The sequence below is a fragment of the Microtus oregoni genome, unplaced genomic scaffold, assembly GCF_018167655.1.
Source record: "Microtus oregoni isolate MIOR12 unplaced genomic scaffold, Mior012 000002F_ref0000024, whole genome shotgun sequence".
In the NCBI taxonomy this organism is placed as follows: domain Eukaryota; kingdom Metazoa; phylum Chordata; class Mammalia; order Rodentia; family Cricetidae; genus Microtus; species Microtus oregoni.
In genome coordinates this window covers 31,436,101-31,461,582 of record NW_024543061.1, presented here as the reverse complement: position 1 = coordinate 31,461,582, position 25,482 = coordinate 31,436,101, and the positions used below count along the sequence as shown (strand labels likewise).

The 25,482-nt window shown below is 51.2% G+C and overlaps 1 protein-coding gene and 1 long non-coding RNA gene across 2 annotated transcripts in view; both read right to left on the bottom strand.

Moving 5' to 3' along the window:
* The window catches only part of Aldh1l1 (aldehyde dehydrogenase 1 family member L1), a 48,296-nt gene extending 37,041 nt beyond the window's left edge, over positions 1-11,255 (bottom strand). Inside the window, exons 1-6 of the mRNA XM_041641245.1 lie at positions 11,106-11,255; positions 6,326-6,475; positions 3,965-4,199; positions 3,182-3,347; positions 1,329-1,430; positions 660-749 (exon numbers count right to left, since the gene is read on the bottom strand). Coding sequence (XP_041497179.1) covers positions 660-749; positions 1,329-1,430; positions 3,182-3,347; positions 3,965-4,199; positions 6,326-6,452 — 720 coding nt within the window. The 5' untranslated portion in view covers positions 6,453-6,475; positions 11,106-11,255. The remainder of the gene's footprint in view (positions 1-659; positions 750-1,328; positions 1,431-3,181; positions 3,348-3,964; positions 4,200-6,325; positions 6,476-11,105) is intronic.
* A 10,694-nt stretch (positions 11,256-21,949) lies between these two features.
* LOC121440491 lies at positions 21,950-22,548 on the bottom strand. The gene is made up of 2 exons (XR_005973355.1): positions 22,435-22,548; positions 21,950-22,203 (listed from the first exon to the last, which is right to left on the bottom strand). It is a non-coding gene; the product is annotated as an uncharacterized LOC121440491 (long non-coding RNA).
* Between the last annotated feature and the right edge of the window lie 2,934 nt (positions 22,549-25,482).

Below are 25,482 nucleotides of genomic sequence, written 5' to 3'. Positions count from 1 at the left end.
GATGAGACCCAGAAAATCCAAGGACCTGGATACATCAAATCTCAGGCATCCTTGAGACCTTTGCACTGACTCAGAGCCTCAGACCTCAGGGGTGCAGATCCCCAGGAAAATCTTCTCAAGGTACGCCATGAGGCCACCGACCCTTCAGCAGATGAACCAGCAAAGCAATGGGCCATGCATCAGCACAGGAAGAGAAGAGACCTCGGCATGGTTTTACAGTGAAATGGAGGGGGTCAGGGAACTAGAGAGCAGACCATATGAGCATCTGGTTGACTTTGAGGGGTGCATAAGACAAGCGCCTCCCTTTCATAAGTCCGGCTGCTGCCCAGTCCCAGCTCAAAGTAAGTTGTCCCTTCCCTGGGGCAAAGTCAGAGCTGGGCCTGTGGCATCTGAGAGCACAGGGGTGAGGCTCAAGCCATTCAACAGCCAATTCAGCAGGGCTCAGGGTTGCAGCAGGTGCCGGGGGCCACCAATGGCAGCAGACATCTTATTTTAGCTCTGAATGATACAGGACCTCCCAGGACTTGGGGTATCTGGGAGGAGGTAGAATTAGGGCTATAGAATGTATCAAGCATTTCAAACCTAGAGGGCAGTTTTCTGGCTGGCAGGGTGGAGGCATACAGCATCTCCCACTGAACACCCACTTCACGGAAACATACCTGCCCACAGGCCTCTGTCCAGGCACCTGGCACCTTGTCATTCCCACGAATCCAGTTGTGAATGGCCTCTGCTGGCTGGTCCCAATTGATCTGTGGGGACCAAGACGTTGTATCATCAGCTAGCCTCCCCTAGTCCCCTGCTGCACAATGGGTCTAGCCTTGCAGGGAGGGTCTGGGCTTCCTCCTGGACATGGGCATGAGTGTAGAGTGGGTGCCCTGGTTTGGGGCTCTGACCCCAGGCCTCTCCCAGGCTGCACAGCCTGTAGAATGGCTTTGAGAAGAGGCTATCTACTATTGTCAAGGAGGTCCCACAGAGTCCCCAGGTCTTTATGTATACAGGGCCCATGCAGAGATAACCAGTCCCAAGCAGAAGCAGCCACGGGACTGCTACCCACTGAGGCTTCTAGAAACCTTTCAGACAACATCTTGGAGCTTCTGACACTAGGGCTGAGATATGCCCATAGCCCTGGTTCTCCTCCCTCCCTGGAGTGATGCTTTCTCCTTCTACTTAAAGAGAAGCAGGACTTTGCTCCTTCCATGTCCTGATGCTCTGCTGGAACCCCACCCTCCACTGCTGCTTCTGTTACTGCCAGCTGTACCTTGCTTTGCTGAGCCACTTATGCCCTCCAGCTACTCACAGGCAGTCCTGATGCTGGGGCTGCTACTCACCCTGGCCGTCTCCTTCTTCTGAATGCCCTCATAGGTGGCTCCCTCCTCAGGCTGGCGGAGGCGGGGGGCTTTGCCCTCTGAGATCAGTCGCACAGCCTGCACCTGCAAGGGGACTCTACAGTCAGCTTCCCCAGCATCAGGGTCCCGCCCACACCCAGCCCTGGTCCTCACTGTGCAGGCACCTGAGAAACTCTACAGCATGGACACAGTGTGGGTAACAGGGTTTGGGAGGTGCAATAGCAGACAGACCCTCAGCAACACCTCATGGTCTTAGATTCTATGGACTTTTTGATCTCTAGGTGAGGTGGCTGCCAAGTCCCACCAGGGATAATGGACGCACAGCCTGTGTGTTGCTGTCTAGAACTGTCCTGAAGGAGAATAGATCCCGAGCCCTGATGTGGACTTGGGCATCTGCAGTGAAGTAGCTTCTCTGGGATCCAAACTGAAGAGAGGCGAGGAGCCTGCAACCCACCCTGAGGGAGGACGTGGGAGCTGTTGTGGGCAATGGGGCTCGAGAGCTGGCTCAGCAGTTGAGACTCTGGCTGCTGCTGAGGAGTATTTGTTTACACTGTGTGAAGATATCTCACTGTGATTGGTTCAATAAAGAGCTGAATGGCCAATAGGTAGGCAGGAGAGATAAGCGGGATTTCCAGGGAGAGAAAGAGAGAGAGAGAGAGAGAACCCTCTGGAAGAAGAGAGGCAGAGACATGCCAGCAAGACTCAGAGCAAGTCAGACACAGAGTACAGAGGAGAGGTAACCAAGCCATGTGGCAGAACGCAGATTAATAGAAGCAGGTTAAGTTGAGTTAGAAGACCTAGTTGGGAAAAAGCCTAAGCTAAGGGCCAAGCTTTTGTTTTTGTTTTTTTTGTTTTTTTTTAAATTTATTTATTTATTAAGGATTTCTGCCTCGTCCCCACAACCGCTTCCCATTACCCTCCCCCTCCCCCGATCAAGTCCCCCCCCCCTCATCTGCTCGAAGAGCAATCAGGGTTCCCTGACACGGGAGCACCGGACAGAAATCTCAAGGTCCAAATCAGGAGCAGAAGGAGACGGAGCACGAGCAAGGAACTCAGGACCACGAGGGGTGCACCCACACACTAAGACAATGGGGATGTTCTATTGGGATCTCACCAAGGCCAGCTGGCATAGGTCTGAAAAAGCATGGGATAAATCCGGACTAGCTGAACATAGCGGACAATGAGGAATACTGAGAATTCAAGCTTTTGTAATTAATAAGAAGTCTCCGTGTCATCATCTGCAGGCTGGTGGGCCCAGTGAGAGAGTGCTACTTCAGGCTGCTCTTGTAGAACAGCCTGGGCTGGATTCCCAGGACTCATGTGGCAGCTCACGACCTCCAGTATCTCCACACCCAGGGAATCTGATGCCCTCTCTTGATATCCAGTCTATAGAACACATCTTTATGGGCGGTAGCACATGTACTTACAAAGAGTTTCAATAGAGTCATGGCTTAAGTGTCACTGGACACTCTGCTGGCTGTGGTGTTTGCAGAGATCTCCACAAATCAGAGTTTTATCACCATGGGTAATGACTGGGTCAGGATAACCCAATGACACAGAGGTGACTTTTGGGGTCAACCACACCCAGTCCATGCTGCCCTCTTGCGATGGGCTCTGCCCACTCTGACCACATTTCCCTCATGCTCACTGTCCCATCTCTTTGAGACCCCGAAGAGTGAGTCACTTCTCTCACAAGCCCTGAGATTGGGGGTGGGGTGCATGGCCAGCAGGATCATTACCTACATCTAGGGAAGACCAGTGGAGCCAAGAACAGAGAGCCTGTGTCAGGGTAGGCGCGTGGTGGGAGGGCAGGTGTGACCAGCCTTCAGCCTTACCATCCCTTTGATGCCCTCCGGGAAGAGGAAGCGGTTGTACAGGGTGCTCACGGTGTCATCTGGAAGCACCTCACACTCCTTCTGGAGCAGAAGGTCCCCAGTGTCCAGGCCATCATCAGCCCAGAAGATGCTGAAGCCCCCTTTCTTATCTCCATGAATGAGGGTCCTGGAGGGCAGGAGGGAGACGTCAGTCTGACAGAAAGTGTCATAGGGGAACCCTGGGAGCTGCCCCTTGCCCTCCTGCCTCCTTCCAGGAGGCCACCTCCCTCCCAGGGGCTGCCACCTGCTCCTATAGGAAAGGGAAGAAAAGGAAGTGTTTATGACTGCCAACCATGCCAGCTACACGCCAAAAGCTGTGCTGCCTTAGGGAACAGCCCCATGGCAGGGGAGGTGAGCATACAGAGCCCTATCCTGGTACAACCCCCATTGTACCCTCTGTCCTGCTGCAGGTGTGACACCATCTGAGCTCCTGTCCCCTCTGCTGCAAAGTACGAAGCCCTTCTTTTTGTTTCCAAGACAGGGTTTCTCTGTGTAATTCTGGCCACCCTGGATCTTGCTTTATAGACCAGGCTGGCCTCAAACTCACAGAAATCTGCCTGCCTCTGCCTCCTGAGTGTTGACTACCACCTAGCAAGCATGCTGTCTTAATTCTCTCCGACTGTGGTTCAGGGTGACACCAGCAGAGCAGGACAGGCACCTGTGCAATGCGTCTGACTGTCCTAGAAGGATGCTGTAGGCTGAGGAGGGTGACACGCCAGGCAGATGAGGTGGATCCTATCTTACCAGTTGATGGCTGATGCCCCTCGATGTCTGGGCAGCAGGGATGGATGATAGATTATAGAGCCATGCCGGGGGGCATTGATGACTTCCATGGGGATGAACTGGCTGCAGAAGGGTAGCACGTTGAGCTCTGCACCCAGAGCCTGGTATTTGCCCACCACCTCTGGCAGAGCCTGTCCTCGAGCCCGCCACCGAGGGAACTTGAACACGGGCACACCATCCTTCTCAGCCTCTAGGCCTGTGGGGAGAGCGGGTGAGGAACTGTCCTCTCTGTGTTATCCACACACTGTCAGCTGTGCCTACCCAGAACGTGGTTCACAGCCTCCTCTAGGTGCCCTTTCCCTTCCTGTCCCCACTGCCCAGCAAGGTTCTACTGGGATGTGGGTGGGGTGCTGACCAAGGGTGAGTGGTGGACAGGGACTTCCCTGCCTGGATGCTGCCTCCTGCTGAGTACCAAGGCCTCCATGTGCCTTCCTTGCTCAGGTCCCATAGGTCCCCAAAAGCTGTTGTGCTTACAGTCCTCTCCAGAGGCCCAGTCACGACCAACACTGTCTTTCTCCTCTCCTTCACCATCTCTCTCTTCTTCCTCTCGTTTTCCTCCACCCCCTCTCCTCCTCAGATCTCTTCTTGGACACTGGGGTCCCTGGGAATCAAATTTCCCCCTGTCAGCTGTTCCCTTACCAGGGGGAGGGGAAGAGGGATGGGAACGGGCTTGGTCCTTCCTGTGGGGACCCTGTCCTCTGTCCACCACCCTAGCGTGATGCTTCACCCCAGCCACAGGAGTTCCTACCCAGGGCAGCCGCTGAATCTCCGTTCTCAGTCTGCAGACTTGGCCCCAGTGTGCACACTCTGCTCCTCACACCTGTGGCCCAGAGGCCCAGACCCAGCCTGCAGGGCCCCTCCTGCCTCCTTACAGGCCTGAATCATAGGCTCAATTTTCCTATGCAGCCCCAGCCCCTCCTATCCTCAGCCTGGTGGTAGCAGCTGCCACTGGAAGGAACAACCCCAACCCTGCAGGGCTTTCTTCTTAGCAAGTCTCTCAAGACAACTCTTTGACTGGCCTGACTCTGCTGTCTGTCCTCATCTCTGCCACCATGTCTGATGCTCATCTTCACTGTCAAGGTCACTGGGTTTGGAATCAGTAGGAGGGAGTTTCCAGGGTGTTAACTAAAAGAGGAGACTCCCCAGAATGTGGAAACACCATCCCATGTTCTGGGTCCCAGGCTAAATAAAAAGGGGGAGGGGGGAAGCCAGCTGAACACCAGGACACATCTCTGTTTCTGATTCAAATGCAATGTGACCAGCTGTGAGATCAGAATGTACTTTTTAAAATAAGATTTATTTATTTATTATGTATCTAACATTCTGCCTCCATGTATGCTTACACGCCAGAAGAGGGCACCAGATCTCATTACAGATGGTTGTGAGCCACCATGTGGTTGTTGTGAATTGAACTCATAACCTCTGGAAGAGCAGCCAATGCTCTTAACCAATGAGCTATCTCTCCAGCCCCAGAATGTACTTCTAAAGCAGCCTCACTGTGGCCAGTGAGACAGTCAAGGTGAAGCAGTGGTCCCGACCAGGCTTGGAATGGTGCTGGGAGCAAAGACTGTCTAACCACGACTAGTGTTTGTTTGCAGAGCTCAGACTGTGGGGTCATGGATCTCGTGATGTGGTCAAGTGCAGGGCCGAGGTCAGGCAGGCGACAGCAGCGTTAGAGCAGAGTCCAGGGGTCAGACTGTGGCTGCTTGCTCTGCCCTGGATCCGGCTGGTCCCTCAACGCCTCCCTCCGAATCTCAGTTTCCCATCATTAAACCGTGCCCTACAGTCCTTCTCCATCAGGTCTGGAGGACCTATTCATCATATGGAGGCTCCAGCATCCTGTGTACTGGGCACCTGCCTGCTCCAAGTCTAGGGTGCAGGACTGTGAGTCTCAAGTGGCTCCTCCTCCAGAAACCTCTCAGCTCCGCTCACTTCCCTGTACCAGGAACGCTCTGGCGGGCTGAGCCCTTGGAGCTGAGAGAGCCCCAGAAATGGCAACATGAATCTTGTCCCCCAACCCTTGAGAGTCTAGATGCGTGGATCAGAGAAGTTCAGAGAGGTTTGTAGGACACGCTGGACTTCTCCATGGCCCTTGGTCAGGACACAAATCCTACCCCACAGTCAAGTGTGGGTCGCTTTATTCCAGGACGGTCCAGCAGCCACTTGGCATCAGTGTGGATGCAGAGCGGAAGGAGCTTAAGTGCTCTCTACCAAGGTTACACCGTTGAGACCCCATACTTTACCCACCTGCCCACTATAGCGCCTCTGCCCCAGCAGGTGGGCTTTCCTCCACCTCCGCCCGGCCCCTGAGCTGTCACTTACCCAGGGGATCTGCTTTCCCATCCTTGTCTGGGATAGTGAAGACACCCACCACCTCATGGCCCTCCTTCCTTAGCTGGCAGTAAACCTCCTGGCCAAACAGGCTCTGCCCGATTACCGCAATCTTCATGGCAGCAGAGGGTTGGAAGGCACCTGTTGAAAGGGCAGCCAAAAGGTTAGAAAGGCCTCTCGAAAGTCAGGGGAAACCATCCAGATTCCAGTAGGTACGTTCCTGCCTTGGTCACCCTGGGGGCTCCATAAACATCAGGCTGTTTCAGGGAGATTGCCACTGTGCAAGGTGCTTGGGGGTCATGGACTCAGGAAACCCTGACATCTGTGGATGTGGAGACTCTGATCATGGCTGGGGGGGGGGTCAGACAGTAGCTGTAGCTTTAGGGTCCCTTCTTTAGGCCCAGAAAAATCGTCACAGACCTGGTGCTGGTCCTCGGTGACATTTTAGAACATACCGTGGTCACGTGACCAGTTCTGTGACCTTGGTCAGTCACATTAGCCTCTGTCCCCTCATTGTTAATGAAAAAACTACCATACTTCTCTTGAGGCCACACCAGGCTTATTGCACTAAATCCAGAAGCCACAGAGTGGTAAAAGAAGCCTTGCTCAATGCCAGCCTCAAGTGTCAGCACAGGGTGACTGGGTTGGGAGGGGGCACCTATGGGAAAGGCCAAGGAGAGGGACGGACGGAATGAAGCAGAACTCAGTGTCAAAGGCTACTAAACTCAGCACTTCCTGCCACTTGTATCGTAAACCCTGAGGTACTTGCTGCTATTTTTCCTTAAACTGTTTATTTACCACATATGCACGGTTTAGGGAAAGTCTGCAGTGCAGACTTCACACACTCAGAAGTACAGAAATTGCAAGTGTGAGGTAGCCTCATGAGTCTCCCCACACACAGCATGTTGCTGTGACCCAGAAATGCTGCTGGTCACTAAACACCCAGACCTCTCACAGAACAGCGGCGTCTCTCTGTCTTGGCTAACCTCACACATATGCCTTTCAGGCCCAAACCCATGCCTCTTTCCCTTCCCCTTGCTAGCCTGTAGACACGTGAACCTTCAGGGGTCAGTGTGTGCATTGTCACAAGAGTCCACGTTGACTCAAGCATTGCACAGCTTTCATAAAAATCAAGTCCAAATAGATCACAGACCTGAGGTTATAAACCTCTCAAAGATAAAGAGAAATGTGGAGAGCCTTGCATTCATCAATAACTTTCCAAGCACTGCAGAGGTGGGCTCATGAAAAGGAGAATTAAGTATGACTTCATTCTGTTTAAGATGTCTGCTTTCAAAGAACTCCATCAAGAAAACAAAATGAGACTCCATAAACTGGGAGACCTGAGAAAGAACAAGTGACCCTCAAAACTCAGAGGGGGGGAACTCAATTAAAAACGTGAACTAAAGATCTAAACCATCAACCTGCAGTGCCCATGGGGACCAGAAGGCAGCGGCGGGTTCCCCTGGGACTATACCCGTAAGAGGTTGTGAGGTACCTGGCTTGGATGCTAGAAACAGAACTCAGGTTCTCTGCAAAAGCAGCAAGCGCTCTTAACCAGTGAGCCACCTTTCCAACCTCCAGCATTCTTGTTCTAATGCCAAGCGCCTTTTAATCACCAGTTCCAGAAACCACGCTGCACTGGCTAGTTTTAGGTCAACTTGACACAAGACTTGAGTATGAAAGAAGGAGGAGCCTCAGTTGAGAAAATAATTTCTTAAGATCGGGCTGTAGGCAAGACTATGGGACATTTTCTTAATTAGTTATTGATGGGAGAGAGCCCGGCCCATTGTGGTGGAAGCACCCCTGGGCAGGCAGTCCTGCGTTCTATAAGAAATCAGGATGAGCAAGCAATGAGGAGCAAGTCAGTAAGCAGCACCCCTCTCTGGCCTCTGCATCAGTTTCTGCCTCCAAGGTTCCTGCCCTGTTTGAGTTCCTAACCTCCTTAGATGATGAACAGAGATGACGAAACATAAGCCAAACAAACCCTTTCTTCTCCAGGTTGCTATGGGTCACGGTGTTTTATCACAACAGTGGCAGCCCTAACTAGGGCACACTCTCATAGGTATTTCTTCAAGTGGGCAGAAAATTCATGTCCGCACACGAATGTTGACAACAGCATTATTTCAAACTGTTCAAAACTGGAAGCGACCATGACACCATTAGTGAGTGTATGGAGAAAATCCAACCTGTGGTGATGGGTTCAGATAACGGAACCTAAGCCAGAATCCAGAGGACGTGTGCTGGGAGCTGTGAAGAGACACTCAGGAAACCCCAGTGCAAACTGCTGAGCGAGAGACACCAATCTGCAAAGCTGCCACCCGCTGTGATCACCATCGCCCGGCACTCGGAAGAGTCAACCCAGAGAGCCAGCAACAGCGAAAGGATGAGTAGCTGCCAGGGCTGTGGTAGGAACACTCATGGCATCTAAGACGACAGGAGTGGACACATGTCTTGACACACTGCCCAAACATGAAGATCCCACAGAACACGGCTCTGAGGTCATCACATTGCCTTGGGCTCAGCTTGCACAGTGTCGTAAATGTTTAGCAATGGAAGGCACGGACAGAATGAATATATGGGAACCTATCTCTGCACAGACTTAGAACAAACTCTGAAAGTTGATTATTAACTTAATGGAACGAATATAGCTCTCCGGCCTACATTTTGCTCCACAAAGTACAAGTGAGTTAAAAATAAATATTTTTACGCCAGAACAGGAAGAAAACATAATAAGGATAAGGAGGTAGGTAGCTCAGCTGATCCAGCACCGGTCTAGGGTGCTGGAAGCACTGGTTCCCATCCCAGCTCCACGAAAACCTAGTATGTTGGTGCAGGCTGTAAGCAGAGCTCTCTGAGAGTGGAAGCAGGAGGGTGGGAGTTAAAGGCCATCCTCAGCTACATAGAGGGCTTGAGGCCAGCCTGGGCTACTTGAGCCCCTAAAAGAAGAGGAAGGGGAGAAGGACAAGTGGGGGAGAAGAGAGAGAGAAGGAGGACTATGTTAGAAAATATTGATGGAGAGTGGGCTTTACAGGCCTGACTCTACCCGTGGAATGCACATTAAACAGGATACGTTTTCACATATAAAGCACCTTATTAATAGGAAAAACTTACAACCAGTAGACAAAAACAAGTTCCAATCACAAATAATAAAACTGGAACATTTCTCTAAACGCAGAGTCAAACACGGTACGCCTCCCTCCCATGATACTACGGTGCCCAGCACTGGCGAGGTTATGGCAAAGCAGCAAGCAAGGGGAAATTCTCGCAGGGAACATGAAAAATGGCTCAGTCCTGACTCGGCTTCTCTCTTATAAACCATGGGAGGACCAGGGGACAACCAGGGGGTTTTACACTGCTGGGTTTTACACCACGGTGTGGCAGTGCATAGGCCGTGCCATTAGGATACAGCAAACTGTTGCGAGCTGGGAATATGTAAGTCAAGATGCTCCAGGAGGTAACAGCTCACTGCAGTTTCCTACACTGTGTGTGTGTGTGTGTGTGTCTGCACTTACCTCTGTGTGTCTGTTGACTTCTGTCAAGGGAGTGTTAGTGCATTCGCACAGGCTGCCCTGGAATTTCTCATCCTCCCACCTTGGCCTCTTGAGCGCTGAGGTTTCAGATCTGTGCTATCACACCTGCCTCCATCCCCTGCTGAACATCTATTTCTTGCAGAAAGATTAAAGGAGTAAAATACAAACGAAACAAACCCCACTTTTGGCTGCAGGGGGGCAATCAGGATTGCTGCAGATCTGCCAATATCACAGTTCAGGGACAAGAAGGAAGGCAGAGGAGGGAACACTAAGGGTCCTTCACTTAAAGTTGGCCTTTGGCCCCAGAGATAACATGGGAGGGGCCGGGGAGCCTCTGAGCCCCAAGGATATGGTATGACCTCCCAGCCCTGTTTTATGTTGGACACCCCCCAGGGACTGCTGTGGCATCAGACCTTCAGGGACTCAGGGGCTCCTGCTCTGCAGTCCCCACTTCCAGCTCCTGGGTCAAGACAGCAGAACAGCGGCAGGGGCCCTCTGTTCATAACCTACTGCAGTCCCAGGCTGGAGCAGACAGGGTGGCCACCATGGTTTACCCACAACTGCCCAAGTCTAATCCTCTGATATGCTGGTCTCTTTGCTGTGGCTCTGGGCAGAGAATGGGTATGTCCCTCAGAGCGCCAAGATCAATCAGACTTTCCATGATTCTGGCTATGGCTAGAAGGTATAGTAGGGCAACCTCTCTCGCAATCCTGCAGACTTCAGCTTAGGTCTGGGTGAATTGTCACCTTCCCTGGGTCTCAAATGCCTCTGTAAAGTATGACAGTGCTGTCTCCTGGGCTCGGAGAACTTATGTAGATATAAGACAGTGTCAACACTCACCACCAGCTGCCTAGGACCAGAATTGTACACTGTTGTGTCCCGTCCCCCCATTTTACAGAACAGAAGCCAAGATTCAGTAGCGCTTAAGAAACTTCCCAGAGCATGAGCCAGATGCAGTGATACACTCCTATAATTCCAGCACTCCGGAGGCAGAAGCAGATGGATCTTAGAGTTCGAGGCCAGCCTGGTCTACAGAACTAGTTCCAGGATAGCCAGGGTTACTCAGGTAAGCCCTCCCTCCAAAAAAGAAAAGGAGGCCCTTTCTTCCCAAGCTCCAGTCCCCCCACTTCAGAGAAAGAAACTTTCCAGGGCAAGAGCTGTGGTTCCAAGGTTCAGCGTCTGCCTGCAGCGGAGAGGCTGGGGTGCCCCGCTCAAAACAATGAAAGCAAAAGGAAACTTACCCAAGGTCAATGAGGGGCAGTAGGAGAACAAGGTCACCGACTCGGAGCTCTGGGCTTGGAACCCAGAAGTACCTGCTTGCTGCGAGGGTCCGCACCGGGCAGCGAAGCTCCCAGGCCCGTGCACTAGCTCTAGTCTGGGGTGGAGCTGATTGGGGTCAGCACGCCTACTCCACGCAGAGGGGAGGAGCGGGCACCGGGGTCCGCCCAGCCCGGACCACTCCAATCACAGAACGCCCACAGGCCAGGCCCCTAGATCTGACCAATCAGAGGATCCTTTCCCAGTCCCGAGAATGGGGAGAGGACTTTGGAAAGTGGACTAGGGAACCTGCACAGGCGGTCCTTTCGCAGGTGCCTCGCTTCCTAAAGGGCCCCAGCTTTTCTTTCTGCAAAATGGGCCACCAACGCCTGCAAAGAACCGTGCTGCCCCGGGCCGATCCTCAAAAGGTTGAGTATTCCTAGCTGGATTGGAGAGCTCCCGCCCCCAATTCAGGCTTGGGTTCCAAGCCGGGCATCACTGGAGCCCAGCTGGTTACCCACCGTCCACGCAATGGGACCTCAGCGAGTCTCTGTCCTGAGACTGGGGGACCGAACAGCTCGAGGAGGCAAGGAGGCGGGGCCCACCGCATGTAGTTTTGCATATCTCAGGCCAAACCTGCTGGAGGAGGAACCAATGGAAGTCCAGCTGGGTGGGGAGTCGGAGGGCTAGCCCCGGCTGTGTGGCCTGGTCCTTGCGTTGGTGGTGACACGGGGCACTCGTAAAGCATCCCTAGCGTGTTAAAAGGGCTTTACATTACCTGGGTCATTTCCCTCACCCAAGAGAGTGATAAGCAAGAGGTACCCCTGCACTGTGAATTGAGACAAGAAGATCACCCATTGACTGTGGGTCCCGGGCTGTGTTCTGGTGAGCCCAAGGTTCTGAATCCCGTGCCCTTCCCACCTTTTCACAGCCTCAGGTTTTCAAAGGAGTTCTCTCTGCTGGCCGTTCCGCCTTGCCTAGATATCACAGACCCCCTCCTGGAGCAGGGTCATTTTCCTACCAGTTGAGGTAAGTCAGAAGAAAATACAGGGTCCAGTAACATGCCCGTCACTTCCTGACCAAAGCTGTGTCCCGAAGGCTCCCTTCCGTGAGAGCCCTTCATTGCCTGCCCTATCTCTCAAACCACTTCTGAGGCCCTTTCTTCCCAAGCTCCATTCCCCCCACTTCAGTACACCAATGTCGCGCTAACCACAGCCTTTGTGCCAGCTCTGGGTGCTGAGCCCAGACGTGCTATACCCCTCCACACAACCTAAGGAGCCTCCTGGGCTCCTCCATGCCAGCCACTCTCAGTTATTGCCGGCAAAGAACTAACCACACCCCCTGGTTGTATATATAACCAGGTCCCTATCCTCTATATATCTCTCTACCACCAGACTGTAAACTCTCTGAGGGCAGGAACATAGTAGTTGCTCAACAAATGCTTGTTGCAGGGGGATTTAATGTGTATATTTTGCCTTTGTACCAGCATGGACAGACATGGTTATGGTGGTTCCTGGTTGAGTCCTGTGGTCTTGTTCTCCAGGCCTCCATTGTCGCTCCTATAAACCGACCTAGAGTCAGGGACGTTTGCATACCGTTTACTTTCTCCATGAGTTAGGATGTTCCCATTAACACCCCAGGTCTTCAGGGATGTGCGAAGCCTCTAATTTTCCTTTATGATTCTCCAATTGCAGAGTTATCTATCTTATGCCACCCACAGGAGTATGAGGTGGTCCTGGCCCCCTGGCAGTTTCCCAACACGGAGTGGCGTGCTTGCGTGTAAAACAGGCTCCATAACACTTGCAGGTTTTATGATTAAATGCCAGGGTCTTAGTGAGCTCCGTGCTCTGAAGCTGGAATAGAGTCTGCAGAAGGACAGGTGATGGAATCCCCAGAGAGCAACCTGGAAGCTGACTGTCCCAACGAGGTGCCAGGAAGTCTGAGGGAATCCATCCTGTTAGAGGTGCTGAGTGGAAGCAGGGGGCATAAGCAGAGTTCCCTGCAGTAAGGAGGGACCTCTATGTTACTTTTTTCATTTACATAAATGCCTAGCAAAAGCCACATAAGGAAAGAAGGGCCCGCTGAGGCTCATGGTTTGAGGGTCTGGTCCATCATGGCCGTGGAGACACGGGTGTACTGACTTGTTTCTAACAATGGAAAATGGTGGATTCTGGATCCATGCCTTCACAGGCAGACAGAGAAACACGCTTGAGGTCAGAGAATGGCAGAACCATACGCGTTCCAGCCCCGTATGGTGCTCACTGAATGACCACCCCAGGTCACCATGCTAGCAGTGCCCAACAGTTATTTGGGGGTGGTGTCCTAGCGTAAGCCACACCCCAACATCAGAGCTCCCGTGCGACTTTCTGTCTATGGGGGCAAGAACTCACCGTTTTGTCTTAAACCACCGTCTCTGTTAAGGATGCTAAAGAGGCGTCGTGGGGGCTGTGGGTGGGCTGGAGCTCTCTGCAGGACCCTGTGACTAGGTCCCCAGGAAGAATGGCAGGTACTGGCCTGTTTCTAGGCTGTGAGTAAGGGGGTGGAGACTGTGGAGGGGATGAGGCAGTGGTGGGATGGTGGAAGGGCTGCAGCTTGATCCTGAGGTAGCTATGAGGGACTGTCCGGCTCGAGGCAAGGGCACAGGTGAGAAGAGGGGCAGAACAGCTTTCCTCTCTGTTGTATAAGCATGATTCAGCTGGTTCTGGAACTCACCAAGTACGAGGAAACATTAACCTAGCAGGGACTGTGGCCTTGGGAAGTCAAAGTGAGCAGGGTAAGTGACCCAAACTTTGTTTGGTTTTGTGGAGACAGGGTCTCACCATGTACGTCCAGGCTAGCCTGGACCTGGAGACTAATCTCTTAGCTCAGCTTTCTGGGAATGGGATTGCAGGTGTGTGTCACCAAGCCTAGCTACAAACTTTCTGGGGGCAGAATTCTCATCTCTTGGGACCTCGCATCCCACCTTGTGAGCCACAGCTAACACCCCACTTTTTGGAACCTTTCTCCAGAGGTCACAGTGGTCCACTGCATTTCCCCTTGGAAGAGCCCACCATGCCTTTGACATAGAATGTAAAATGGGTGTTGTCCTCAGGCCTAGCTGTAACACTAACCTCTGCCTTGAACCACAGCCCATGTGACAACCTGAAAACACAACATCTCTCTTTTTAAAGAGATGAGGTGTGTTCAGAAAGTTCGAGGTCTTTCTTACGCCATATCTCTGCAATAGTGGGCGGAGCCTGTGGGGCATGCTCAGTCAAATCTCAGTGTTTTTCTGAACATCTCAGTGCCCAAGAGAGCAGGAGGCCTGCAGATGACCCCTGATGCTGACACAGAGAGGGGCAGGTGCTGCCTCCCCCACCCAGGGGTACACAGCAGGGGTCAGAGGAGAGAGGAGAGCTGCTAAGAGAGAGGTCTGGATCACAGGTTGGGCAGGGCTGCAATAAACTTATCAAAAAGAAATGGGGAGCAGAGAGGAAGGTTCAGGGTGCATGCAGGGAGGGGCAGGCTCATCTGTGAAGTTTGAAATCCAGGTCACCAGGCAGCAGTAGAGGAGTTGGAAAGGTCAGTGGTCACTGGCAACAGTGTCACTGGACCCTGTGTCCCAGTGGTAATAACACTTATGATTTTGTAAGATAGTTCACAAAGCATCTTGGTAACTAACATTCGATTCTCAATTGCTTTCTCTTTAAAAAAAAAAATATATTCAAGCCAGGCAGTGGTGGTGCACGCCTTTAATCCCAGCACTCGGGAAGCAGAGGCAGGCAGATCTCTGGGAGTTCGAGGCCAGCTGAACTACAAGAGCTAGTTCCGGGATGGGCACCAAAGCTACAGAGAAACCCTGTCTTGAAAAACCAATATATATATATATATATATATATATATATATATATATATATATATTCAAAGGATATAATTCAGACTTTAAAAACGGAGGAAAACCGGCCCACTGATGACATGGATGAGTCTTGAGCTTGTTATACTGAATGAGGTTAAGTCACATTAACTAAAATGTACTGGAATAAACCAGAGGCCTAGTGGTGGTGGCGCACGCCTTTAATCCCAGCACTTGGGAGGCAGAGGCAGGTGGATCTCTGTGAGTTCGAGGCCAGCCTGGTCTAGAAGAGCTAGTTCCAGGACAGGAACCAAAAAAGCTACGGAGAAACCCTGTCTCAAAAATCCAAAAAAAAAAAAAAAAAAAAAAAGAAAGAAAGAAAAGAAAAGAAAAGAAAAAAACAAAGACTGTGCAAGGCAACCCAGTATGAGGATGAGGAAGCCCAAGCTACACAAATAAACCAGAATCAGAGGGACCTAACGATTCCACATAGGCGAGGCCTCTTGAGCACTCAGAGTTACAAGAAGGGAGTTTGTGGAGCCTGGACTGGGGAGGCTTGGATTTAAAGTGGATGGTTTCAACCTGGAAAATTGAGAAACCTTGGTGATGGGCAGAGCAGGTGATGGGAGCAGGAGGATGAGGGGTGAGTGAAGGGATGATGGCTGGCAGGGACCACTATGTAACAGTGAACTCACTGAATATGGCAGAATGGGAGGTTTGGAAATGACTAACGTGGTGGAGGCAGGAGGATTAGAGTTTCAAGGTCACCTTGGTTTCCTAGGGAGCTAGAGGGTAGCCTGGGCTACATGAGATGCTGGCTCATAAAACAGAACAAAAACTGAAAAGACGGTTTTCACCGACCATCACCTTAATATCATAACCTGACCATTTGGCATTTAAAAAGAAAAAGGATAAAAGATACATTTGACCTTGTGTCCCCACCCCTGGAGCAGAAACAGTGATAAAATCCTGCAGGAGCAGAGGCAGGAGCCTGGCACGCCGAGACAAGATGTAGCACTAGACCGGGAGCCCAGGATGGTAGCCCACCCCAAAGCCAGGGGCAGAGCTGTGGTCTCCAGTCCCCAAGGCCCTGAGGAGCAGGGGTTTGGAGCATTAGTAGATCCCAGAGGACAGCATGTGGGGTGGCCACAGCCAAGTGACACAGCAGCCTCAGGGGACCCAGGGACAACCCAGCTCCTCTGGCTTTGCTATAGGATGAGTTCAAGGCTTGATCCTCAGACTGGCAGCACTGGGAAGTGATGGAACCTTTGTGTGGCCAACTCTGTGGAAGGTCTAGAGACATTGGCTCAAGGGGACTGTGGGACCCTGGTACCTGCCTTTCCCTCTGCTCCCTGTCCCACGAGTAAGCTCTTAGCTCTCCTGTGCCCCTGCCATGCTGTGCTGCCCTCATCCAAAGCCCATACAAGGGGCCAAGTGATCACGGACCGAAACTTCCAAAGGAGTGAGCTGAAACAACCCTTTCTTTTCGTCAGTCAGTGACTTCGTTACCATGATGCCGGCCTGCCTAACACACCTTCCTCCCTCTCTCCTCTGACAAGCCAGAAATTTCTGTTGGACTCAGCTGCAGGCATAGGCCTTGCAGGTCAGTCTCCTGGCACATACCCAGGGAAGGCTAGGAATGGACATAGCACAGAGGTTGCATGAGGGTCAGGAGGGAGCCCAACCTTAGTGGCACAGTGGAAGAGGCTCACGTGATGATATAGTGACAGGCACATGGTAGAATTAAGGAGACGATGACAACAGGGAGCCAATCTCATGCATGGACACTCCAGGATGAGAGGCAGACAGAGGACGTGGTTCAGGCAGACCTAGACACGCACCTGGCATGTGGCTCTGTGGTGCAGCTTTTACCTAGCACATGATGTCCTGGGAAGCTCATTCAGTCACTCGTCCTTGTACCCAGGGATTCCCAATGGCTGAGTGAGCTAGAAGCCGCCTGCTAGGCAAAGGAGACCGGGCAGCATGGTCAGCTGAGGTCTGCGGTGTATGGTATGGGGACAGAGGGAGTGTCGGGACTGTGTGCACATAGGTGTGTGAGGCCAGCAGTTCAGGTTGGAGGATAGAGTGGCTGCCTGAGGGCTGGCTGGGGGTTCCTCTGGAACCTCAGAGATGGAATTGCATTCCACTGATGGACAGAGCCAGTGCAGAGGCTGGGCGCTTTTGAAGTGTCTGCCCTGGGAGGGGAAGGTAAAGAGATGGCAAGTGAGAAGGGTAATGGACTTAAGGAGGGGATGTAGAGTCTCAAAGCCACAGGGAAAGACCCAATGGAGAGGGGAAAGTTGGCTGTACAAGAAAAGAAAGAATTTGCTATCTCTGCAGCTCCTGAGAAGGATGGGGTGGGGATGAGGTGAGGTGGGGAGCCATCAACAGACAGATTGGGGAGGAGTCTTCCTGACACCTTAACTAGGAGAGCAGGAGAGAGGGGAGGGAGAGCAAAGATATGTGTGGGTGTGGGTGTGGGTAGAAGAATAAATAAATGGAGAGCTTTAAAGAAGGAGATGATAGATAGATAGATAGATAGGTAGATAGATAGATGATAGATAGGTAGATGGAAGATAGATAGGTAGATAGATAGATGATAGATGGAAGATAGATAGGTAGATAGATAGATGATATAGATGGAAGATAGGTAGATAGATAGATAGATGGAAGATAGATAGGTAGGTAGATAGATAGATAGATAGATGATAGATAGGTAGATGGAAGATAGATAGGTAGATAGATAGATGATAGATAGATGCAAGATAGATAGGTAGATAGATAGGTAGATAGATGATAGATGGAAGATAGATAGGTAGATAGATAGGTAGATAGATAGATGATATAGATGGAAGATAGGTAGATAGATAGATAGGTAGATAGATAGATAGATGATATAGATGGAAGATAGGTAGATAGATAGGTAGGTAGATAGATAGATGATATAGATGGAAGATAGGTAGATAGATAAATAGATAGATGATAGATAGATGGAAGATAGATAGGTAGATAGATAGATCGATAGATAGGTAGATAGATAGATAGATAGATAAGCCCATAGACAGATTAACAGACAACTAACTAGGAGAAACACCCTAGTTCGCTTTCTATTACTGTGGTAAACACCATGACCAAAAGCGACTTGGGGGGAAAAGGGTTACTTATCCTAATCACAGCCCATCATAAAGGGAAGTCAGAGCAGGAACTCAAGGCAGGGACTGAAGCAGAAGCCATGGGAACATTGCTTATTGGCATATTCCCCATGACTTACTCAGCCATATTCTTATATAACCCTGGGCCACCTGCCCAGGTCTAGCACTGTCTGCAGTGGGCTCTACCCTCACACACCAGTCAGGCCAATACGATGGGGGCATTTTTCAACTGAGGGTCCTGTTCCTAGATGACTCTAGCTTGTGTAAAATTTACAAAAACAAAACAAAAACAAAAAACGGAACAGGAATAAAGGGCTGGAGGAAGAAAGGAAGGAAGGAAGGAAGGAGGGAAGAGAAGGGAATAAGGAGGGAGGGAGGAAAGAAGGAAAGAAGAAAAGAGAGGAAAGAGGGAGGGAGGAAGGAAGAGAAAGGAGGAAGGAGTGGATGTGTATGTAGGGATGGGTAGAAGGGAGGAAAGGCTGGAGAACAAGTGTAAGAATGGATGTATAGATGAGTGAATTCATAGATGGACAGATGGATGGACTAGATGGATGGAAGGAAAGAAGGGCAGGAGGAGATGAGGGGGAGCGATGGTATCTTAGCTAAGGCTTCTATTCCTGTGAAGAGACACCATGACCACAGCAACTCTTATAAAGGAAAAACATGTAATTGAGGTGGCTTACATTTTCAGAGGTTCAGTTCACTATCATCATGGTGGGACGTGGCAGCCATAGCCAGTACGAGGTCCTCTTGGACAGTGCAGAGGCCACTCAGCCATCTCTGTTTGGACTCTTGTCAGAGGTGTGGAGTTAGTGTCCTCTGTGGGTGTCATTGTCCTGACCACTGGAGCTCCTCCACAGGCACCATCTGCCTCCACTTTGAGTACCATAAGGTGTTAACATATTTATTTGTATGTGAGGTGGTGTTGGTGTTGACATTTGCACCCCAACAGCCCAAATGCTTCCCCAGTCTCCCTGGAAACCTTTCTCCTCTATAGTCCATCTTTGCCAGCAGTTCTGAGAATGTCCCTTCTAGGAGGAAGCATTTAAGAATGCCAACGCTGCAAATTCCCTAGCTCCCTCACTCCAAAGGCAAGTGGCGGAGGCACAGAATATTGCAGCAGGCAGCCCGTTGCCTGGAAGGGCACTGTCCTGGAGAATCAGGCCCTGGGACAGATTAGAGCAGGGAAACTAGCTACTAAGATGGGCGGATTCCTGTGTTACCTCACTCACTCTCGCCTCTCAGGCGGACGGCTTTTCAGACTTTGATGCCTCACAAAGGGAGCTCAGAGGAAAACAAAGGCATCCAAGGAGACACGCACAGTGAGAGTTGCCATGTGTCCTGTGGCCATTTGTTAGCTGCCTGACTCATGATTCTCCCTCCAGTAGCAGAGCCCAGAAAGGGACGTTTGTTAGCTCACCTCAGTCTCCATAACACCAATGCCCTGCCTGCAGTGAGATGAACTCATTCATTCTATAGATAGAGTCATGACCCCACACAGCCCCTGGGGTCCCAGCCACTTGAAATGTTCCCTATTGCACATAGCTATGAGGGCTGGCAGGCAGGATCCAGTTAGGCAAGGGCAGGACAACCCACCCCAGTAGGCCCTGCTGGCTTGGGAAGCTGGGACAAGGGAGGGAGGGAGAGGGGCAGGCTCTGGTTTCCAAGCCAGGCTAGGCTCTGGTAACTCAGGTTGAGCAACCACCACTGCATGTCAAAGTCCCCAGGCTTCCCTGCTGTGCTCTAAGGCTGTTCCAGTAAGGGTGGCTATGGGTACTCCTCCTGTGTGGGAATCTGGAACCGGCGCTGTGGGCTCATAGAATGTCGTTATTGGTCAGAGAGCTCAAGTCCAGCTCTGTCACACTCCAGAGAAACCATGTTCATACACACAAAGCTTAAAACTGGTGCAGGAAGTTAGTTCCCCATGACTGCAGGCACCTGGGAGAATCACTACTGTTGTCATGGTCACCATGCTGTGGCAGATAGGCCATCAAACTCCGCCAGTATTGGAACAAGCAGCCACTGTGGAAGATGTGGAACCCTGTATCCCAGAAGCTCGGTGCAGAAGGGCAGGCTGTACCCAGTCTGTGAACTCTGGATAAACTCTGAGCACCGTGATAGACCGGTTTGAAGATACAGTGAAGAATTTAGTTTTTGGAAAATGCAGCTTAAGGAACTTTGTCACTGGCCAGACCTGGACAAGGAGCAGATGTCACTGGATCCATGGGCATGACAGGAAGACAGATGGGAGCTGTGTTTTCAGCGGGTGGGGAGAAAAGCGTGGCAGTGGAGCCAAGCAGAAGCCTAGAGAAAGTTCAGACCCAAGTGACCCGGGGATGAGGGAGCCTTTAAGGAGGGTATGTATGGGCGGAGGTCACTCTGGGTGAAAGAGGACCTGGAGAAGGGCACACCTAGGGAAGGATACAGCACGTCCAGGTAATACAAACTTGGGGAAACACACACCTTGGGAAAAGGGTCTGCCCAATGAAAGAGCTCAGGGAGAGTAGGCTTAGAGGGCCTGGAAAACTCCAGAACAGCGAGGAGGGTACAGGTGATGGACAGCAAGGACTACATGAGAGTTATGATGCGCTGAGTCCTGTCCAGCTGAGTATGAAGCATGGCTTCTTCTTTCCCCCTCCCGTTTACGGCTGTCACTGTCTGCTCTGACTATGGCAGCTGGCATTGAGCCTTCTGCAGAGCAGATGCTCAGTCTGGGGCCCCATGGGGCTCTGTGCAGCTGTCTCCACCCTCTGGTTCTTTATGGCTCCTCCCAACTATGGTTCCCCGAATCCCCAGGGAGGCCTCCTATACCGCTGCTTTGACGTGCAGCTATGCAGCTCCTGTTCTTTGCTGTTCACCTGGCACCGCCCTCCCTACAATCTGCAGCCTACAAGAATCCTGGTATTACTAAGCATTGTGGTGAACAGCTTTAATCCTATCGCTGGGGAGGTGGGATCTCTGAGTTCAAGGCCAGCCTCGTCTATATCGTGAGTTCCAGACCAGCCACTTCATAGTGAGACCACATCTCAGAAAAAGCAAAGAGGAAGAAAAGGATACTGCCTGTGAGAGACGTGTTCCGACTCCCCGAGGCAGGATACTGGCTCCTAGAATAGCCCTCGTGCACAGGGATGCTTGGTGAGTACCCCGATCTAGCATATCATCTCTAGGGGTCTGCGTGGGGGAGGACATGTACACAGGCCCCCACCTGTGCCCCTCCTTCACCTTCCCTTAAGTTCCAGGGGGAAAGGAAGCCTCCTGCCCACCATACAGCCTCAGATGCTCAGGGACCTCTTTTTCCCCCTCAGTACGTCCCTGGCACGTCCTGCTTGGCATGGTCCTGGGACCCTGACCAGGGCAATGCAGACACACAAACGGGAAAGCTGGGCTGGGGCAGCCTGTGCTAGCTCTGATGGAGGGCACCTGTTACTCAACCTAGACACTAGTCTTTATTATGTACAGCAGCACAGAGGGATTAGGCAGTATCAGTAGGAGGTCTCTGTGGGGGAGCAGTCTCAGGTTGCAGTCGCCTAGAGGGGGAAATGCAGCTGCTAGTTTTTGCACAAATTGGTCAATAATTTGTAAATCCTGGTACTTGGACCAGAGGCAAATTTTGTCACTCTTCTGAGCCTCACTGGGGAAAGGCTTTGCCATTCCTCTGGGTTTGAGACATTGGGGTCCTTGACATGGCTGTGCCCATGCTAATAACACACCTTCATTCAGGACTTCATCTGCTCCACACTCATCCCTTGCTACAAATGCATGCCTGAGTCACCAACATCCTAAAAAAAAAAAAAAAAAAAAAAAAAAAAAAACCCAAAAAACAAACACACAAAACCCCCAACACTAAACTAAAAATCCCTTCTTTTATTTTTGTCTTACATCTTATCTCCTTTACTTGGTTCAAACCTCTAACACAGACTCTTTCCCCCTTGGCTTTGGGGAGAAGACCCAGAGTCAGGCCATTGTAATCTTATACACTGTGCACAATGGAGTTTTCACCAGAGACAAGTAGCACCTGCAGACAAAGTCTTCCCTCCGTAGGCCGAGGTACCATTGCCTTGGCCGGTGTCACTCGACAATGCGATGATTTATTCACTCCTGTAGAGGAAGGGATGAGGTCAGAGACCCTACCAGGCTAGTCAGGTCCTACCTGGGGGCTGCTGGTGTCTCCTGGGAGGTCATCGCCCGTTTGGACTGGTCACTCAGGGCTTGGCAGAGCTGCCCACTGTCAGCTGTTCATGGTCAGGACTGAGGCAGCTCGCTCACTTGGCACCCACGTGGCTCTCCATTACCGCCACGTTTGGCACAGAGCTCAGGTGACTCACTCACTTGGTGCTACATTTCCCCGCTACTTCCATCGCTGGCATGTGCTTGATGTCTCCCTTCCAGACCTGCCAGACCAGCCAGCTTTCGCTGCAATCTTATCGCAAGCTCAGTGTGCCGTGACGTCGCAATGGCACAGGAGAACACGTTCCGTCCTTCAGAGGCAGTACCAAAATTTCAACTTTCTGGAAATTTCCCAATACCCAAGGTCTGCCAATGAGCTCATCATGGAGCCTCTCCCGGCCTCCCTGGAGGGCTGTGCCAGGAGCTGGATGTACCCAGGGGTTGATGTTCCAGACATTTTTGTTATTGTGGCTGCAAGAGGGATCTATACTCAGTTAAAGGGTGGTTGCTAGGATACACACATGAGCGCACCCTGTGTGTACTGGTACCCCACCAACGTTCACTGCTCTTATTGTGACTTGGGAATGCCTGCTCCTTCTCTGAGGGGGGGGGGGCTATACTTCTCTGCTCTGAGGACAGCAGCCCTTGGCTAGTGAACCATGGCCTTATGCAGTTCCTCTAGGTGTCTCCTCCTGGTTTTTAAACCACTCCTAAATGCGGTGCTCTGAGCCTAGGCAGGTGGCTGAGGGAAGCCACTCCTCCTTGGGTGGCAGTCAGTGCCAGCTGGGACTGTCAATTAACTGGAGACAGCTGGATGTCTTGAGATAGCTGGGCTACTGTCACTAGGAGCCTCAGCAGACTCCTAACTCAGCCACTGTTAGGAGATCCAGGCAGGAGCTGTGACCCCTTAGGCCCTGGCCTCAGAATGGCCCTTTCACCTTGATCCATTGGCCAAGCAAGTCATTAAGGGCAGACCCAAGAAGCAAGGCAGCAGGAACGGGGCTAAGGCGGGGAGGGAGCAGCAACAGAGGGGGTCACCAGTGCTGGAATATCACACTGCCCGTGTGCAACAACTACGCGTCCAGTAAAAATAGAGATGAGATGACAAGAAGGCATGTGGATGCAGATGACAGTCTCCAAAAACGGCCACATGACACTGTTATGCCGCTTGCCTTATTGCTGTGGTTTGGAACTAAGCCTGCAGTGTGGTAAAGGTCAGGCACATGAGTACTTGGTTTTCATAAGGCCTTGGCTAGGTCTTGGGTTTTTTTTTTTTGTTTGTTTGTTTTTTATTAATTTCAGTGCCCAAACATTCTACATTCTAGTTCTAGTCTCCCCAAATTCACAGTTCCCATCACTCACTGTCCCACTGGGAGGTGGGATATTTAAGGCTCCGGCTGACTTGCTGGCGCACATTAGCCCCTTGTTCCTCGATAGTCAGCAAAGCCAGAGGCATTTCCAGAAATGGTCACAGCACTTAGATGGGAAGGGACATCTTGCTTTGTCAGATGAGGTAGAGTAGGCACACTAAGCCATAATGGCCACTAGAGGGAGCCCTGGGCTCTCTGCCAGGTACTGATAGATTCAGGCCCATGGTAAACAAATGGAGAATTTACATGTCATAACTGAGTCCTCCATTTTTGTGGCATATTTTTATGTGCCATAGGTAGAATTATTAAGACTCTTTTAAATCAAATTACTGCACATCACCGCTGAATATAGGAAGCCAATTCATGGATCACAAACAGAAATCACCTGCACTGCCCACTCTCATATTCCTACAGTGTCTCTCAGGCCAGCTGTGAACCACTGCTTATACAGACTTCAACCCTCCAAGCCCCTGGTTATCTGGAGTTTCTCTTTTGGCAACTTAAACATCCTGGGTCAAGTGTAGTGGTCCCCCTTGTATTTCTCAACAGTTTGCGGGAGCAGAGGCAGGAGGATGGTGAATTTGAGGGCAGCCTGGACTATATGGGACACATCCCCAGGAGTCTTCTTTCCATCCCTTACATCAGGACACCTCCAGCTGTGTTTTCCTCTTAGCACTTCCGTACATTCCAAAAGCTTGCATTTGAGGACCGAGTGGGCTACTTTCTTTCTCTCCCCAGTGCGTGGCTCCTAACTGTCAGTCCGGGCTCCACACATTGCACATGTCCATCTTTTCTGAGTGGCAGAATCCTATATCCAACCACACACCTGGTAATGCCAGTTGGGGATCTGATTGGCACCTCAGGTTTAGTTTAAGCATTTTGACAGCACAACTCTCCATTCTTGTAACCTTAGCCCCGCGGCTTCCATCTTCCCTGTATAGGCGGCATTTATTCCTTGGTCCTCAGGTGTACAGAGATCATAGCTAGCCTATTGCTGTTTAGTTTCTTCTGCATAGCTTACAGTGCTGTGCTATGGTGACTGACATCCCTGAATACCAGAGACTCGGAACAAATGTTTCTGTCCTGCTCATATTTATGTGGCCCTCGGCCTAGCTGGGTCTCTGTTTATGTTATCTTCATGCCAGAAGCAAAGCCGAAGAGCCAGTCCCTACTGAGCTGCCAGGTCATGGAGGGGAGGGCAAGAACAGTTAGTGGCACCCCCCTGCCAGCCCCTAAGCTTCCTCTGCAACAGCGAGGACCAAGCCCAGGCAGGCAGCTGTGTTCTTATGAACCCCTGGGGACAACAGCACCCACCTTAGCTCTTCATAGATGTGTCCGCAATGCTGATGAAACAATCAGCATTGTTCCTCTGCTACTGCAACTTCTCCCTGGACCTAGGATCTAAAGGACTCAGGAGGGTCAGAAAGTATCACGACCGAGATGTTGTCGCTGGTACTTTTAAATTGTTGTGACAAGGCATGTTATCCAGGCAATTTGAGGAAAAAAAAGAGTTTGTTGGCAGAGGGTGAGTCCATAACCATCACGGCAGGAAACATGGCAGCAGACAGATAGGTAAGCATGGTTCTGGAGCAGTAGCTGAGAGCTCACATGTTGAGGCAACAACTATGAGAGAGAGGGGGGGGGAGGAGGAGGAGGAGGAGGAGGAGGAGGAGGAGGAAGAAGAAGAAGAAGAAGAAGAAGAAGAAGAAGAAGAAGAAGAAGAAGAAGAAGAGAGCAAGCACTAACTGGGAATAGTATGGGCTTTTGAAACTTAAAAGTCTACCCCTGTTACATGCATCTTCCAACAAGACCACACCTCTTAATCCTTCTCAAACAGATT